General features: G+C 40.7%; 2 protein-coding genes across 7 annotated transcripts; one reads left to right on the forward strand and one right to left on the reverse strand.

Annotated features, from left to right (window-relative positions):
• Positions 1-480: 480 nt before the first annotated feature.
• Positions 481-13,725, reverse strand: numa1 (nuclear mitotic apparatus protein 1). 3 transcript variants are annotated; one of them, XM_035622253.2, is made up of 24 exons: positions 13,589-13,725; positions 13,402-13,474; positions 13,196-13,281; positions 12,907-12,980; positions 12,431-12,519; positions 12,279-12,353; positions 12,054-12,147; positions 11,800-11,959; positions 11,168-11,307; positions 10,890-11,001; positions 10,334-10,451; positions 9,942-10,082; positions 9,492-9,605; positions 5,420-9,358; positions 4,985-5,194; positions 4,635-4,819; positions 3,950-4,087; positions 3,711-3,807; positions 3,542-3,629; positions 3,074-3,210; positions 2,542-2,835; positions 2,011-2,112; positions 1,634-1,897; positions 481-656 (listed from the first exon to the last, which is right to left on the reverse strand). In XM_035622253.2, the coding sequence occupies exons 2-24, from the start codon at positions 13,438-13,440 to the stop codon at positions 633-635; spliced, it is 6,720 nt and encodes a 2,239-aa protein (XP_035478146.2). In that variant the 5' UTR covers positions 13,441-13,474; positions 13,589-13,725; the 3' UTR covers positions 481-632. The 3 variants fall into 3 exon arrangements, with proteins under 3 accessions (XP_035478146.2, XP_035478148.2, XP_047191414.1); XM_035622255.2 differs by lacking the exon at positions 3,711-3,807 and having other exon boundaries at positions 3,542-3,687; XM_047335458.1 differs by having other exon boundaries at positions 3,542-3,807.
• Positions 13,726-13,885: 160 nt separating this feature from the next.
• lrrc51 (leucine rich repeat containing 51) lies at positions 13,886-16,574 on the forward strand. Of its 4 annotated transcripts, XM_035623022.2 has the most exons (6): positions 13,886-14,119; positions 14,413-14,443; positions 14,961-15,021; positions 15,216-15,421; positions 15,550-15,698; positions 16,316-16,574. In XM_035623022.2, the coding sequence occupies exons 1-6, from the start codon at positions 14,058-14,060 to the stop codon at positions 16,449-16,451; spliced, it is 645 nt and encodes a 214-aa protein (XP_035478915.1). In that variant the 5' UTR covers positions 13,886-14,057; the 3' UTR covers positions 16,452-16,574. The 4 variants fall into 4 exon arrangements, with proteins under 4 accessions (XP_035478915.1, XP_035478916.1, XP_035478918.1 ...); XM_035623023.2 differs by lacking the exon at positions 14,413-14,443 and having other exon boundaries at positions 13,887-14,114; XM_035623025.2 differs by lacking the exon at positions 14,413-14,443 and having other exon boundaries at positions 13,891-14,119.
• The last annotated feature ends 119 nt before the right edge of the window (positions 16,575-16,693 follow it).

The raw sequence follows: 16,693 nt of genomic DNA on the forward strand, positions 1-16,693 counted from the left end.
GGCCAAAACACATCAGTCCGACAATAAAGTTTTTGTATATAGTTTTGCTGGAGTCTGGGCCACTTCAGACTTTCTCCCTGTCTCCATGCACCAAAGCTGTCAGACACCTCGACAGTAACGCTGCATTAGACTGCATTAGGTTAAGCCAAGTATTCCTAGTACTATGAAGTTGTCGGCAGGAGTGTGTTGCTTTTGGTATCATTAAAATATCATTTTGAATCACTAAAAATGGTGAATGATTGAGCTGAGACAATGACATTCCTTGAGCTAGTGGTGGGTTAATACACAGCACTTGGCAAAAGACTGTTGCTTTCTATGGTGTTTTTTGAATATTTGGATGTCTTGTAAGATATTTCACAAAATATGAACCTGCCTTCAAAATAAAAAGTTGGTCCATCCTCCAAGATTACCTGGATCATCCATGAGCTGCACTCAGAGCCTTAGACTAAACCCTGAGAGCCGGTAAGTACTCTGCGGACAGGCTTTTCAATATCTAGTTTATTAAGAAACATGTAAATATAATACAGAAAGGATAAAAGATGGATTGACAAATGATTTTAAAAACAACAACAATTAGAAAAAAAGTAAAGTATGTAAGTAGAAGATCATAAAACCAAATTGGTGACCAGTCCTCACACCTTCATTCTCCTCATTATCTGTGGAATAAAAAAAATGAAAAAAAGATTAAAAAAAGTAGCTGAAACCAGAGCTCACAAAGGAACACATTTAAAAACAATGTGAATATGACATTCAGTAAAGGTTGATGTTATAAGTCTTTAACATGGAGGACAAAAGGTGGACACCCAATTAGTTGATACAGTAGAAAAACAACCAACGTGAGTTTTTTTGCCACAATGTGAGAACCAACAACCAGTTTCTAATAAACACCGTCATGAGCACCAAATCCCAATTAACTAAATCAAAATTGCTTTTATTGACCTTTTCCAACCTCCAGCAAGGTTTTCTCCAAATATAGACACAGTCTTCTGAAAACATTTTTCAAATTCAGCAGTTACTGAGATGCAATGGCTGAGCACATATTTCCCTTTGTAATAATTATACAAACAACATTTCCAGTTTATTAGTGACACGTGGACAATCCAATCCAATAGTGTGGCAATAAAACTCGTTTCATAAAGGTGTAACATGGTATACACGTCTGCTCCCAACAGGGGGCAGTAATGTGTCACTCAGACAGGTTCATGTGACGTTCACAGTCAGAGAGGATTTTAGAGATCACATTTAAAGCTCTTGATGGATTAGCAGTGGTTTAATTATTATTATCTATATTAGTAAATTGAAAAAGTTAAAAACAATGGAAGCAAAATCTTAATAGTGCAGCTATGAAAAGATTGAAATAAAGTTTTGGTTAAAAGCTGTTAAAGCACGAAACAAAACGCGGGCAGAGCATTACTACTACCTGCCTCAGTTTGACTGTCAGCTGAGAGATTATTTATCATACCTGCTGCACTCAATTCAAGCACATGTTCCTGCCCTGGCCACCACATAATAAGCAGCACGCTGGCATTATCAAATCAAGTTCCGTTCAGACAGAAAACTCCATAAACTACGTTAAACGTTATCATTTAAGTGTGCTCTATAAAACCCTGAATGGATTTGTCTGTGTGTTTACCTTGCGAGCACTAGCCGTAAGTCCAGGAGACTTTCCAGTCTTTCTGGCTGTTTGTGGAGACTTCCTCTGTCCTTTACCTGTCACCTGGGGTGACTTGAAGTTGCTGGCTCTGCCGGCTCGTCCTACGCCAGTATGAGAATCCCCTGAAAGGACAGAGGTGGAGGTGGAGGTGGACGTGCGCAGTTTGTTCAGCCCTTTCTTCAGATAGTTGGTCTTTTTAGGAGTGTTGTCAATAGTGAACACCATAGACTGCCTGCGATCAGCCTGAGAAAGTGATGCAAGTGTAACCGTTAGAGAAGCATGCAGGACATAGTAGGTACAATGGTGTTCCATGACAACATGAGTAGAAATTAGTTGTGTGTGCGTATTACACTCACTGGACTGAGTACAGGGTGAAAGCGAGAGCTGGAAGATCCACTGTTCACGTTCTTGTTTTTGGGAGTGAGGGGACGGGGAAAGCAGCTGGCCTTCACCTTTTTCTGTCAAGATTGAGACAAAAACAAATGTGGAAAATAGACAAATAGTTTCAGGATTTAAAATATATGAAATCTGCTTTTTTTTTTAATTAATTACATTTGCATTTTTTTTTTTCAATCGTGTGACTGTTCAGTTACTTTCTTACAAGTACATTATAAATTATGGCTGGAGTATTGACAGACATTTTATTTTTTCAGGATAATTCAGTCGAACAAAGACTATGAAAAAACATATATATATATATATATATATTAAAAATAAGTTTCAAAATAATAATTTATTCATGTATAATTAAATTATACATGAACATAAATGACAGAAAAATCATCTAGGAAAAACATTAAATTTGAAATAAAATAAAGGTGAAATACACAAAACATTAAGTCACACAATGTAACAGAATATTTCTGTGCATACTAATGCAAACCAACCTCAGGTGAAGTTTGATATAGAGACAATGTAGACGAAGAACGCTTTGTGCCTTTTGGGCTCCTCAGCTGAGAGGCACTGGCGGTTTTTGACGGCAGCTGGCCGGGCATCAGGGACAGACGATGAGAACGAGTGCTGACCGCAGCACCGGACTGTCCCATCATGAGAGAGTGACGATGGGAGACGAGAGAGTCTTGCAGCTGACCAGGCATCGTGGATGCCCGGCGGATTGTGTCAGTTGGGTCGCCTGTGCGGACTTCTTCATCGGTGAAAATGAGCACACCGCCATGGCCAGTCTGGAGAAACGAAGAGAGGGATCATGAATCGATTAGGGAAAGAATGCAGTCGAAAAAGATCGGTCCTCTCGTTCTGGATAATAGGATTTTAGTCAGTATCACCATTTCTGCTGTTGTGTCACAATTGCTTGTGCATTAAATTTCCATATTCATCCCTGTTTTGACCATGAGTCAGATACATCTTTTAAGTGTATGTACATCTGTATGCTCTGTGCGTTCACTGTCCCTCCCTCCTCACCTCTGACTCCACAGGGTAGCTGCTCTTCAGATGAGGGAGACAGGCCTTGTTCCTGGCCTGCAGCTCAGCAATCCTGATCCAATCATCGGGGCCGCCATCTGGCTCGTTCTCTGCACCAACGCAAAATGTACTAGTGGCTGAAGACAAGGATTTGGGGGGGGAAGTAGTTAAGAGTTAAATTTACATTTAAAAAATCTCATGGAGGAGAGTCATTTGATGCCATCACTTTGATCTCTACTTTTCACATTTTTTCATATTTTTTATAGACTAAAGGCAAGTAGTTGTCAGTTTAATCAGTAATGAAAATAATCGTTAATTACTGCCCTTGGTCCATGTAGCAGCTGAAAAAATTAAATAATAATAATAAATCTTTGTGGACCCTTATTGGTTCCAACCCTGCACACCGTTTAACTTCTTTCCAGCCTTTTTAGTACAACCTGCCGTTAACTCAGCCAGGTATTTACTTACTCTGTGAATGGATGGTGCTCCGTCTGTACCCTGGAAGACCGATGAGTTGGTCGCTGGCAGAGTCGTTTGTTCTGAACAGCTCCGTGGACTGAGGTTGAGCAGAGTGCGCACTGGAGAGGTTTGGTTGGGAGCCAGCAGAGGCCAGACTGTAGAAAGTGGCATTACTCACATTATTTGGATTGGCTATACTGAAATTAGACCTGTCCAGGGTGTACCCTGCCTCTCGCCCAATATCAGCTGGGATTGGCTCCAGCTTTCCCACGACCCTTAAAGGATAAAGCGGTGTAAGTAATGGATGGATGGATATACTGAATGATGGAGTAAACTTTAGCAATTTGCAAAGACAACGATCTACAGTTGTGCACACCTACACACACTATTCTGTGGAATAATATGACATGAACATACCTGTTGTTCTGTCTGGTGTTTATAGGTGTGAAGTAGAGTGATTCCAGTGACTCTGTCTCCAGGACCCGTCGCTTGGCTGCCAAGCGCTCTGAACTTCGAACAAGTGGTGTGCTCGATTCACCGGGTGCTAAAGGTTTCCTGAAAAGAGTAGGATTGCGCAAGATTATGATCACAACAGATTCCCCCTGTGCCTAAGATTCAAGACATTGTGGATTTTGTTTCTTCCAAAGTTTTGTCTTCCATGTTTACGTTGTTGAAAAAAAGGGTAAGTTAAATGGCTTACTTTCAAAGATGTCATTACAACAATGGGAATACCACTGTTAGGCGGAGAAAATAAAATACATTTTATCTTAATATTTTTTAAAACCCCAGCTCAGATAGATGAAGCGTAGGGGATGGCTTGGCGAAAATTTTTGATTTTTTTAATTTCATAGAACATGCAGATTTTGCATTTTCAATTCTGATTCAACTTGACCAATTTTTGAAGAAATATGAAATATGTTTTGAGCAGTTTTAAACCACAAAGTATCCCTTTAGAGAAGGGGTGGAGCTATAAAGGCGACTAAAACTGATCCTATATGACCGTTTATTAGCACAACACAGAGTCCCTTTATCACAGTATGAGATAACTGCAGGCATAATGGGTTTCCAGGTGCAAATGCTGTTGATCTGGGAGGAACACTACCTTGTGATGTTCAGTGAGTCTTCCAGGCTGCTCTGGTCCAGGCTGTCAGAGCTTATAGTCCTCTTCACCCTGGTGTGAATGCTTGAGTGTGCCTTGGGAACGTCCAAGTAACACAATTCCGTTGCACTTCCTTCTTCATCATGAATCGTATTCTGCACCTGTAGTTTATGGTCAGCAAAGGCCAACTGAAGGTAGAAATATGTAGGTGAGATCAGGGTTAAATGTGGGGAAAATGTGCTGTCCAGGACCTCTAAAAGTTTACCTTTTTTTTTTAATACAGTTACTGTAGAGGCAGTATTTTTGTCTAACCGTCGAGAGAATGTGTTCGTGTTTCAAAATACAATACCAACCTTTGCCTTCAAACTGGCCACCATTTCTAAAAGCTTTGTCTCATTGGTTTGGGCTCTCTCCAGATCCAGTTGAAGCAGCTTATTCTCCGTGGCAATTGTCTTTGCTTCACTCTCTTTGACCTCTATGGAATGCTTGAGTTCAGCCACCTCCTGTTGGCATTCCTGGAGAAGCAGCCTCCCGCTATTGTAATGACTCACTGCTTTCTCCATCTGTGGCATTGAGATTATAAATCAATTATGTTCGTATTGGTGTCTAAGAACAAACAGACAAGGAACATGACACTCTGGTGTAGGATACAAAATCAATTGATGTTGTGGTTATTTAAAATTGGAAGAAAGTTGAGGATCTTAATCAACCATTACACTGTAAAAAAAATAATTGACATTTAGTGAAGATGCTTCATGTTTGGTGTTGTGTTTGAGGCTTTGACCAACCTGTGACTTGTAGTGTTCTGCAGCCTCCGATTTAGCTGAGAGCTGTTCCTGCAGGTCTCTCTTTAGTGCCTCAATTCCTTCAGCTTTTTTGTTCTCTTTCAAGAGTTGCACTTTCTCCGATTTTAACACCTCCAGCTCATGCTCAAGTGCAGATTCCAGTTTACGAGAGGCTGTGTTCTCTCTCTCTACAGCCTGCTTAGCTTGAGCAAGTCTCTCCTGCTCAAAGGCGACAGCTTTGAGTTGTGTCTCGAGAGCTTTATGATCATTTTCTGCCTGATGTATCCTGGCCATGAGTACTTCTTTTTCCTGAAAAATAGCCTCTTTGTCCCTGAGAGTAGCAACCTGCAACTCCTGCGCATCCTCTTTCAGTCTGAGGTCTGCAGCATGTGCCTCTTTGTGTTGGCTCAAATCAGCATTTACTGAGACAAGCTGCCGCTGGAGGAGGTCAATCTGCTGAGAAGACACCTGTTGAGTTTTAAGCAACATTTGCTCCTTAGCCAGAAGTTTTACACAAATGTTTTTCACTTCCCCCTTCAGATCCCGGATCTCGTTTTGAAGAACATCCTTCTGTTTGGAGCTCTCCTCTTTTATCTCAGCCAGAATTCTCTCATTGGCTTCAGCTTCCTCTCTTGCTTGTAGTACCAAGTTACCTTGGGTAGCCACCTCCTCTCGGAGGGTGTTGAGATTTTGGTCTTTATCGGCTACAAGTGTGTTAACGGCAGACAATTCTGTTTGAAGGATCTTAATCTTCTCTTCAGTCTGGAGGAGGAGACTCTCTTTTTCATTCTGACATTCTTTAAGCTTCTGAATCTCTTCTCCACGTCGAGTCAACAGATCTTCCTTGGATTGCATATCTTCCTCAACCTTGCTCAGTGAGGAACCAAGAGTCTCCACCTGTTCCTTTAAACTTTGGATCTCTTGATTTAGCAAACCCGACTGCTCTGAGCCGTCAGTCCTCAGCAGGATCATCTGTTCCTCTTTGGCTTGCATCTCCTCCTTCATTCTCCTCACCTGATCTTCAGAAGTCAACAGTTGTTGCTGCAGAAGCTCCTTCTGATGACAACTTTCCTGCTCCTGCTTGTTAAGCATAACTAGCTGGTTCTTAACCTTCTCCTCAGCCTTTGTGAGAGAGTCAACCAGACTATCTAGTTGGGTTTTTAGACATCGGATCTCTTCCTGTAGCATGTCAGAATGTATGGAGCTCTCTTTTTTTAGTTGAACCAGCTTATCCTCTTCAGCCTTGATGTGCTCCCTAAGCCCTCTCACCTCCTCTTCAGAAGTCGCAATCAGGTTTTGAAATTCATCTTTTCCCTGAGAAATCTTCAATTCCTTCTGAGCCAGCAGGTTTTCTTTATCCTGAACCTGCTCTGTTGCAGTCTTCAGTGTTTCACCCAAACTTTCCACTTCCCCCTTCAGATCCTGGATCTCGTTTTGAAGAGCATCTGTCTGTTTAGAGCTCTCCTCTCTTATCTCAGCCAAAATTTTCTCTTTGGCTTCAGCTTCCTCTCTTGCTTGTAGTACCAAGTTACCTTGGGTAGCCACCTCCTCTCGGAGGGTGTTGAGATTTTGGTCTTTATCAGCTACAAGTGTGTTAACGGCAGACAATTCTGTTTGAAGGATCTTAATCTTTTCTTCAGTCTGGAGGAGGAGACTCTCTTTCTCATTCTGACATTTTTTAAGCTTCTGAATCTCTTCTCCACGTCGAGTCAACAGATCTTCCTTGGATTGCATATCTCCCTCAACCTTGCTCAGTGAGGAACCAAGAGTCTCCACCTGTTCCTTTAAACTTTGGATCTCTTGATTTAGCAAACCCGACTGCTCTGAGCCGTCAGTCCTCAGCAGGATCATCTGTTCCTCTTTGGCTTGCATCTCCTCCTTCATCCTCCTCACCTGATCTTCAGAAGTCAACAGTTGTTGCTGCAGAAGCTCCTTCTGATGACAACTCTCTTGCTCCTGCTTGTTAAGCATAACTAGCTGGGTCTTAACCTTCTCCTCAGCCTTTGTGAGAGAGTCAACCAGACTATCTAGTTGGGTTTTTAGACATCGGATCTCTTCCTGTAGCATGTCAGAATGTATGGAGCCCTCTTTTTTTTGTTGGAGCAGTTGATCCTCTTTAGCCTGGATCTGCTCCCTAAGCCCTCTCAACTCCTTTTCAGAGGTTGCCATCAGGTTTTGAAATGTATCTTTTCCTTGTGAAATCTCCAATTCCTTCTGAGCCAGCAGGTTTTCTTTATCATGAACCTGCTCTGTTGCAGTCTTCAGTGCTTCGCTCAAACTTTCCACTTGATCCTTCAGAGTTTGAATCTCATTTTGTAGTTCTACTGATTCCTTGCAGCTCTCAACCTTTAACGCATCTACCTCACCCTCTTTAGTGTGGATCTCCTCCCTCAGCTGATTTACTTTGTCCTCAAGGACTGCGCTGTGCTTTGTAAGTGCCTCAATCTGCGAAGTGCTTTCCTGCTCCTGCTTGGCAATCAACTCTTCTTTGGCTTTAACCTGGTCTTTGGTGATCTCGAGAGAAATGTTCATGCTTTCTATTTGCTTATTCAGCCCTTCAATCTCCTGCTGGAGCAATTCACAGTGAGTAGAAGTCTCAGTCTTTAGCTGAGCCAACTGTTCCTCTTTGGTGTGAATCTCTGCATTTAGCCTCTTCACCTCATCTTGAGAAGCTACCATCTGTGCCTGTAGTGCCTCCATGTTCTGAGAATTCTGTTGTTGCTGTTTGGCAAACAGACTCTCCTTGGATTGCAAATTCTCCTCAGCAGACGTCAGTGAGACACTAAGACACTCCACCTGTTTCTTCAAATCTCCTATCTCTTGATGAAGTAATTCTGACTGCTGTGAACTTTGATTCTTTAACATGTTCATCTGTTCCTCTTCAGCTTGGATCTCCACACTCATGCTCCTCACCCTGTCTTCAGAAGCAGAGAGCTTTTGCTTCAGAAGCTCCTTCTGATGAGAACTCTCCTGCTCCTGCTTGTCAATTATAACTAACTGGGCCTGAACTTGTTCCGCAGACTTTCTGAGAGAGTCTTTCAGACTTTCTACTTGGTTTCTCAGACCTTTTAGCTCTTGCTCCAGCAATGCAGACTGTTGAGAGCTGTCATTCTTCAACGTAACAAGTTGCTCATTTTTGACCTGTATCTCTGCATTTAGTTTTTGGGCCTCCTCTCCACAGCTTGCTACCTGCTGTCGGAGTACCTCCCTTTGCTGGATATTCTCTTGTTGGGATTTAGCCAGTAGGTCTTGCTTGAGTTGAATTTCCTGCTCAGCCTGTTTCAGTGATGTGTTAAGGTCTACCACTTGGGTTGTTAAGGACTGGATTTTATCATGAAGAAGTTCTTGCTCATGAGCCTTCTCTAGAAGTACGTCAGCAAGCATTTCCTCTTTAGCTCGAATTTCATCTTTGATTTTTTGGGCTTCGTCTGTAAGGACATGGACTTCTTCTTTGAGACTGGTAATTTGTTGGTCTTTATTAGCCAAGAGGGCACTGGCAGCAGATAACTTTGTTTCGAGATCTTTCACCCTTTCTTCAGTCTGGTGGAGAACGTCTTCTTTCTCTTTCTTAATTTCTTTTAATTTTTTAATTTCTTGTTCAAACTGAGCAATATGCTGTTGAAGTCTGGTTGCCTGCTCCGTTTTCTGCTGCTCAACCTGTTCAAGCTGAAGCTCGAGATCCTGGATCTCTCGTTGAAGGACTGCTCTCTGCTCAGTGATCTCCTTTTGCAAATTGTCCAAAATTTCATCCTTTGCTTGAATCATTTCCTCTGTTTGGGATTGTTGTTGCTTCAGGAGCTCTTTCTGTTGAGTAATTTCTTGTTGGTATTCAGCCAGCTGACGCGTTTTGGTCTGAATCTCTACCTCAGCCTTTTTCAGAGTACAAAATGTGCTCTCTAGCTCATTCTTCAAACCAGTGATCTCGGTCTCCACCATTTCTCTCTGGCAATTTGAGAAAAGACGACAAGAAACAGAATTTCTTTTAGAAAATGCAGACTATATATTTGATTATCAGATTAACAATCACAATATAACGATGATAATGTTAGCTTTTACATAGAAGTATTTACTTTACCTCCATTACAGGCCCCATATTCTCTCCTACTTCTTCCTCAGTGATCTTTCTTATTTCATCCTCCAAACAGGAAATCTTTCCATGCAGGATCTGAATTTGTTCAGTCAGAAGCTCCTGAGAAAAAAACAAGTAAAGCAGAATAAACTACAACTCCTTCGGGTAGAATCCCTTTTCATTTTGTCCATGAAAGTCAAAATAATGTCAACCTGACAGACCAAGTCAGCAATTAAGAGTACTGGGATATCCCTGCACATTAATGTTTTTCACAACAAGGAAAGAGAGATTGATATTACATGACAAGTAATCCATGTTGTTTTGAAATAAGAGCCTTCCAGGCCAGCATGAAAAATAACATAATATGGTTGTATATCATATGACTCGTTTGAATGACTTAAAAAGGTGTAAATCAAAGAGTTTCTAAACCACTTCTGTTGGAAAAATATGTGCTACCTTTTGAGCAGTAGCTTGGTTGAGCTCTGTCTGTAGGTGGCTTGTTGTGCTTTGCCACTCCTGCTGAGCTGATGCTTGGGTCTCTGTCAGCCTGCCGACTTCTGCCTCGAAGATGGCCAGCTGAGAGCACACTGCTCTCATCTGGAAAATATGAAAATCAAGACATTACAGTCTGAATCCAGCGAAGGTTTTGATCTCGTCATAGACACGTCTGGTTTTCCCACACATTCTTAAATATCAACTTTAAGGTCTTCAAAAGAACCTTTCAGGCCAATTCCGTCAAATTCAAAGACCCAATACAACATACACAACATGCCATTATTACCCTCGCAAGTAATTAGTCAAAGATTAACAGCAAGATTACATTTCATAAAGTTTGACAGTTTCATTACCCGAGAAGAGAGTACACCATTTTCTTCAGTAAGGTCATCCACTTTACGCTCCGTAAGTGAGGACGTACTCTTGAGGTCTTTATTTTGCTTCAACATCTCATTAAGACGCATTTGTAGCCTTAAAAAAAGAAAATCAATTACTTCAACCATTTTTCTACCAAACTCTTAATTTTATGTACATGTTTAGGTATGTAAAAAATGTTTTGTTTTGCATACAAAATGTGAGACTTGTTACAAATGATATTACTTTGATGAATGCATGACACATGCTATATAAGAGCATGATGGACCTGCAATAAGTATACAACTTTGCTTCCAATTCATACAGCATGGCCAAACTTTGCTGTATCCTGAACAAAATATTTCTTTGTTCATAGGATGCAAGCTTCGGGGACAGAATTTGGGAAAGTATCACTATCTGTAAATGTTCATACATTTCTCAGTTTTAAGGTGTCATTATTGGCCCTACATTAATAAACAGGGTATATTTTTAACAGTTAAAAGTAAAAACAAAAACTTTTCAAAAATTTTGTTAGCTCTTGTCTAGTGTACTTACGTATCATTCTTGGTCTCAAGATCAATCATTTCTTCCCTGGAAACCTGCTCCTGATCACCTTGCTCTTCTTTCAGCTTATCCAGACGATACTGCAACTGGTTAATGTGAGACTCTAAAATAATAAAAAATTAAGTTAAATTTGAATAAAAGAAAAACAAATAAAAAGGCAGACAATTGCATCATGCAGAACAGATCTAGCTAACCCTAGGTTTGATAAACATTAAATTAAATGAGTCAAAGTTTTAACTATTCCAAAAGACAGATTTTACATGCGGTACCTTTCTGTGCAATGAGCGCGAGTTTGCTGGACAGCTCCCTCTCCAACCCGTCTCGGTAATCTCTCTCCTTGACCATCTGACGTTGCATCTTCCTCATCTGAAATTTAGGTGTGTTCATAATATCCTGCAAAGGGGACATGCTGTGGGAAGAAGAGCAGATCAGCCAAATTAAAGAAGTTCAATAAAAATGCTAACATCACATGGAGTTTGGAGAGGAAGTGACTTACATATGACACGTGTATGAGGTTTAGTCTTATGTTTTCATGATATGCAACCTGACAAAGTTTGCCTTTTTGTTATGGTGTGAAAACAAAGAATCTAGTTACTGCAAGCAGCAAAGCAAAGCGTATTGGGTTAAACTACTTTCATGCTTATACAAAGCAGTTTAACAAGAGGTTTTCATTAACAAGTAATAGTTTCAACATAGAAAAATATAGAAGATACATTTTTTTTAAATCCCAAAACTACACTACACAAATAGACGTTGTTATTATCACATTATGCCATCGAAAAATGACTGCTTAATGTTTTTATATGCTCGCTCATTAAACATTATTTTCAAGAAACTGCAGTTTGGATTTATTTCTTATTTGCATTTGATATATACTGGGTTGGAAAATCCAAACTCATACCTCACTGAGGAAGAAGCTACAGTTTGCATGTCCACAAATGTGATTTTCTGAGTGCGGTGGAATACGGGGGACTCGTCATCTGACAGCGAGGAGATTGTCGACACATTGGAGGAAGAGGTGGTCGCTGATCGCTCAAAAATTTCACGGGAGACAGGCAAATCTTAAATTCGTGGAGAGACAACTTGCATGTTAAATACAAACCAGAAAGCTTGTGTTATGGAGGGAAGAAAATGGAAGACAATGTTGTTACTTACGTCTCTTTGACAAATAGGCGTCAAGTCGCTGGCTCAGATAAACACAGCCTTCGCTCTCCATCACAAAGGAACCAGTTAAGTTTGCTATCTCACGCTACAAGAGAAGAGTTGGAATATAAATTGGCACAGAAAATGAATTATAGCAAACACATGATGAATAAAATGCCATGTATCTCAGTGGATACATGAGACAGCAGGAAATCAGAAAACCAGCTCTATGCTTACCTCCACATCACACTCCAACATGTTCAAGGTGCAGCGGTCATTCATCATATCGTAATACAAGAGCAACAACAGCACCTGGTGATATCACAAACAATGAGTGAAAATGTATCTACGTTTGCTTTTATGCTTATTTCTGCTTTGTCGTCTTGTACCTTTGCAACTTCTGCAGTTAGGTTGACGCCATCTATTATGTTGTCCCAATGCAGTGACGTGCCTTTGGCTGCATTAAATCTGCAGTCTCCTGATGAATAAAATAGACAGAAAACACCAATATTCAACTTCTGACTTCTTTGCGAACTAATTACTTTCTGGCAGACATTTTAAGAAAACACAACATATTTTCTTGGAGTCATCATAATCATACTCAAGTGAAAAAGTCAAGATCACTTTTCTCTACATGCTTCAAGCACAGTCATGGGACAGACACATGTTAAGACTCTCGTAGCACAATCACTGGAAGCAGAGGGGAGGGAAATTCCAATCACTCTAAAACACTTAAAGTGGGTAAACACTTCATTTGCCAGCATCAGACGAAACTGAAGATTTTATGACACGTTTTAATAAAAATGGTATATGGCCTAAACAATTAAATGAAAAGTCAAAAGCTCAACAAAGTATAGAAACTCACCGTCTACGAAGTTTGCGATGACATTGAACCGCTCTTCAATGGACTGACTGAAACAGGGGTTGGGTTGCTTTTTCCTGAGAGAGGACAAAGGCAAAATAGAAGGATAATGGGAGCTTTGCTCCAACGAATGGCCATCTTTCAAGAAGAACCCACTAACATGGTTAGTCACGTATAAAAGTCAATGTATAAAATGACATGTAACTCTGGCTAACATTCTATGACCCTTCCTTTGAACACACACACACACACACACACACACACAGCATTTCGACACACTGTTCGCACTTACAGCACATGAATTACTTTCAGGAAGACAATCCCATCTTGTAAATCGTCAACTGCAATGTCTCGGTCGGACAGTTTGATGCTGTTGACCTGTAAAAATTAAAGAGGGTATGAAAAGTCACGTCAATACAACAGCAACCAGCCAACATTATGTAGTCTTGCTGGAGTGCAGATATTTGCACCGTATGACTAATGTTATCATCAACTTACCCAGCTGAGAAGAGCCTTAACCCCCAAGTTAATCGCCATCTTGGCAGACACTTTATCTCAAAGTGATTTCCACCTAGTAGAGAGAAGAAAAACTAAAAGTCTAAACAATCTAGCATTGTCGAGCTAACAAATGGACATCTGCTAACTAAGCTGCGCTCTCAACGTGTTCAAATCCACGTTGACTCACCTTAAAAAACGAAGAGTTTGGGCATTATTCCGCGTAAGTACTCGATCTGTGTAAATACGTGCAAGTGCCTCGGCTAACTACACGAAGGCACGCCTGAGAAATAAACAGTCCGAGGACGCCGCACAATATTTTTAAAAAGGACTGCGGAGATTGAACCAGCCAATCCGTTGCCACGTATCGACGCATCACAAAAATGGGCGGAATTGATTGGTTTAAAGGCTGAGGCGTCATGTGACTAAATGCGCTCGTTACTTACGCCGGGACGTGCTGTCTGGAGGGCGGGGCGGGTCTGCTAAAAATATAGTTTTTATAACGCAGCCGGCCTTCGTAGCCAGGCATGAACATTACAATTACTATTTTATTTTTTTTGTCGTATGTTCGCAGCACCATCAGTCTTGGCTGTGAAGTTTGAGCGGGGTGGGTCAAACGACCAGTTAATAAGAGTATTGGAAGACTCCGCCTAACCCAGATGAATTTCGGTGTGCGCCGGTCGAGAATTTCAACAGATTCCCAGCAAGCCACAAACGTACAGTAAGCTTACAGTGTACGATGTTGTGCACATCCTGTTTGCTTTCATTTTATAGTAAATAACTACTTGTATCTATCACGGCGATCAATATAGCTCACCAAACGTTTATTGTGTGCTAATCCTATGGCGTAATTTATTCGTAAACTAGTTAAACTACAAATCCTATAAAGTAGCTCTACGTTTCCTTGGAAACGGTTTGTTGTTTTTTGGACACGTAGCCAAATCAACCCAGGGTTTTTACTGTTGTTTTTGTTGTCGTTGTCGTTGTTGTTGTTTTATAACCTGATCTGAGCAGCCAGCTGGTGTTAAGTTACATTACACTGTGGGTAAGTATGTGATATTTGTTATGTGAATTAATTAAGATGATCTGATGACCCTCCATTGTTGGCATATCTCTTAACTAACTTTAACGTTAGTAGGCTACACAACATATCATATAATTTGCCTCTCTTCAACATTTTTTTTACTATGGTAGAGATTATAGAATTGTACCTGACAACAGCAATTGATTTAATTCTGATTGGGTATTATTTGTATTTATTTTTTCACCAAGGGAGGCAAAGCCATGTCAAGCTTCCTTTGATGGCTGGTTTGATCTCACACAAAACTGCACTATATTTATTCATTTAACACACACATAGAATCTCACACTGAATGGTGGTTTATTGTCATCACATGTAGCTCTTTCTCCCTCCTCAAATTCCTGAGGAGGCGCTGCCTCCCCTGACGAGCTGCGACTGTCTAGGCTTGTTTGGATTAATACTTGACTAGAAATGTAACATTAAGCATTATAACTTGTACGAATGCCTATGGTGTTGACCCACCTGTATGACTCTTTTCCAGGTGTTGAAAATGTTCGGAGCTCCAGTGGATTTATCTTTTAATGATATCGGCAATTTGGAAGGTAGTGAACCATCTCTATCATATTCCTCTAAGTTTTGTTTTTTTATGGTACATTACACTATATCCCGTATTATCATTATAACATGATTACAGCCCCTGAAGCGACTGCATCATAATTATGATATTGTCTAAGATCAATCAAACCATCAGCCCTGTTAAAAATATTCACTGTATTTATTTTACTTGTGGTCTCAGATGCCTGGACAGAAGAACCCAGGAGTGGTCTGCGGCCCATCAAGAGAACTTCAGAGTCAAAGTACCAAAGCCACTGCCTGCGTCTTAATAACAACAACATTGTTGAACTTCATGGCCTCCAGAAGACTATTAAATACTTCCTGGCTGAGCCATTACAGCTTGCCTGGCTCGACCTTTCATTCAACAAAATCACTCACATAGACCCTGTGAGTTTTCGGTTCTCTTCCCGCTGTTAAACTGGCAGCAATATAAACATGCTTTGTGCAGTATAATTGAACGATGAAATGTATGAATATCTGCAGTATGGGCAAATATGTGTGTGTTTGTGTTACAGATTTTGAGTGAGCTGCGTGAACTGCACGTGTTGTATCTTCACGGTAACGGCATTTATATTCCGTCAGAGGTAGAGAGACTGGGAGTGCTGCCACATCTACACACCATCACTCTACACGGAAATATCATAGAAGCCGACAAAAATTACAGGTAGAGACTTCCTAAGAACCTCAACAAAATGTACCCCCAAACACACATCACACACAAAAAAACCCTGCTTTTGTTTGGATGACTGACTTTTACAGCCGTTATTTCGAAGCTCTTTATGAGAACACAGCGACCACAACACCCACAGCTGCTGGCACTTTGCAGAGTAAAGAGCAGAACCAAAAACAGACTCAAATCAGCACCACATAGTGTCATACACTACAGAGGTATAGGGTGAGAGACTATTATTTTATATTACATTGTGAGTGTGTGGCTATGTGAGGCATGAATGCTTGGCAAGCATGTAGATGCATAGCATTTTAACAGGTGCTTTAATGCAGATCAAGCTCATATTACACATCCTAGTCTGCGTAGCAACACTACTTACACACACACACCAAGGGGTTCTGCCGGTTCAAACCATATTCGAATGAGCTGATTCCTCATGAATCAATGCAGCTCTGATTAAATTTGATCTCAATTCATAGTGTATGTGTGCAATAAGGTCAACTTTGTAAAGAAACCTCTTCAACATTCAGTTTTGATCTTCTGCGAAGACACGTAAGAGTTCATAAATGACAGTGTACAATTCTAAACGTGTGCGTCTTTTCTATGTGAAGGAATCACGTGATTACTACTCTGCCTCGGTTGAAGACCATGGACTTCAGTGCTGTGACACGGCAGGAGCGAATCATGGCAAACCTCTGGCATCAGAGCAACAGCCGCAGCAGACGTGGCAAGAAACCTGCCCAGTGACTGCTGGTTCATTGGCACTGTGGTGTGTTGAAATCAGTTTCATCAAAATTTACTTGTCCACTGCAGAAAAATCTCTGAAATATTTAATGAACTTTATCTGGTGATATCAGATTTTTTCTTCTATTTTCTGAAGTTTATTATTGGATAGTCCAAAAAGAGGTCAGTGTTTCCAGAGGGTAACCACAACGGTCACTGATCCTTGCAGAATATTTGAATCTTGAAGAGTATACCACTGAATTGCT

The sequence above is a fragment of the Scophthalmus maximus genome, chromosome 11 (genome assembly GCF_022379125.1).
Source record: "Scophthalmus maximus strain ysfricsl-2021 chromosome 11, ASM2237912v1, whole genome shotgun sequence".
NCBI lineage: Eukaryota > Metazoa > Chordata > Actinopteri > Pleuronectiformes > Scophthalmidae > Scophthalmus > Scophthalmus maximus.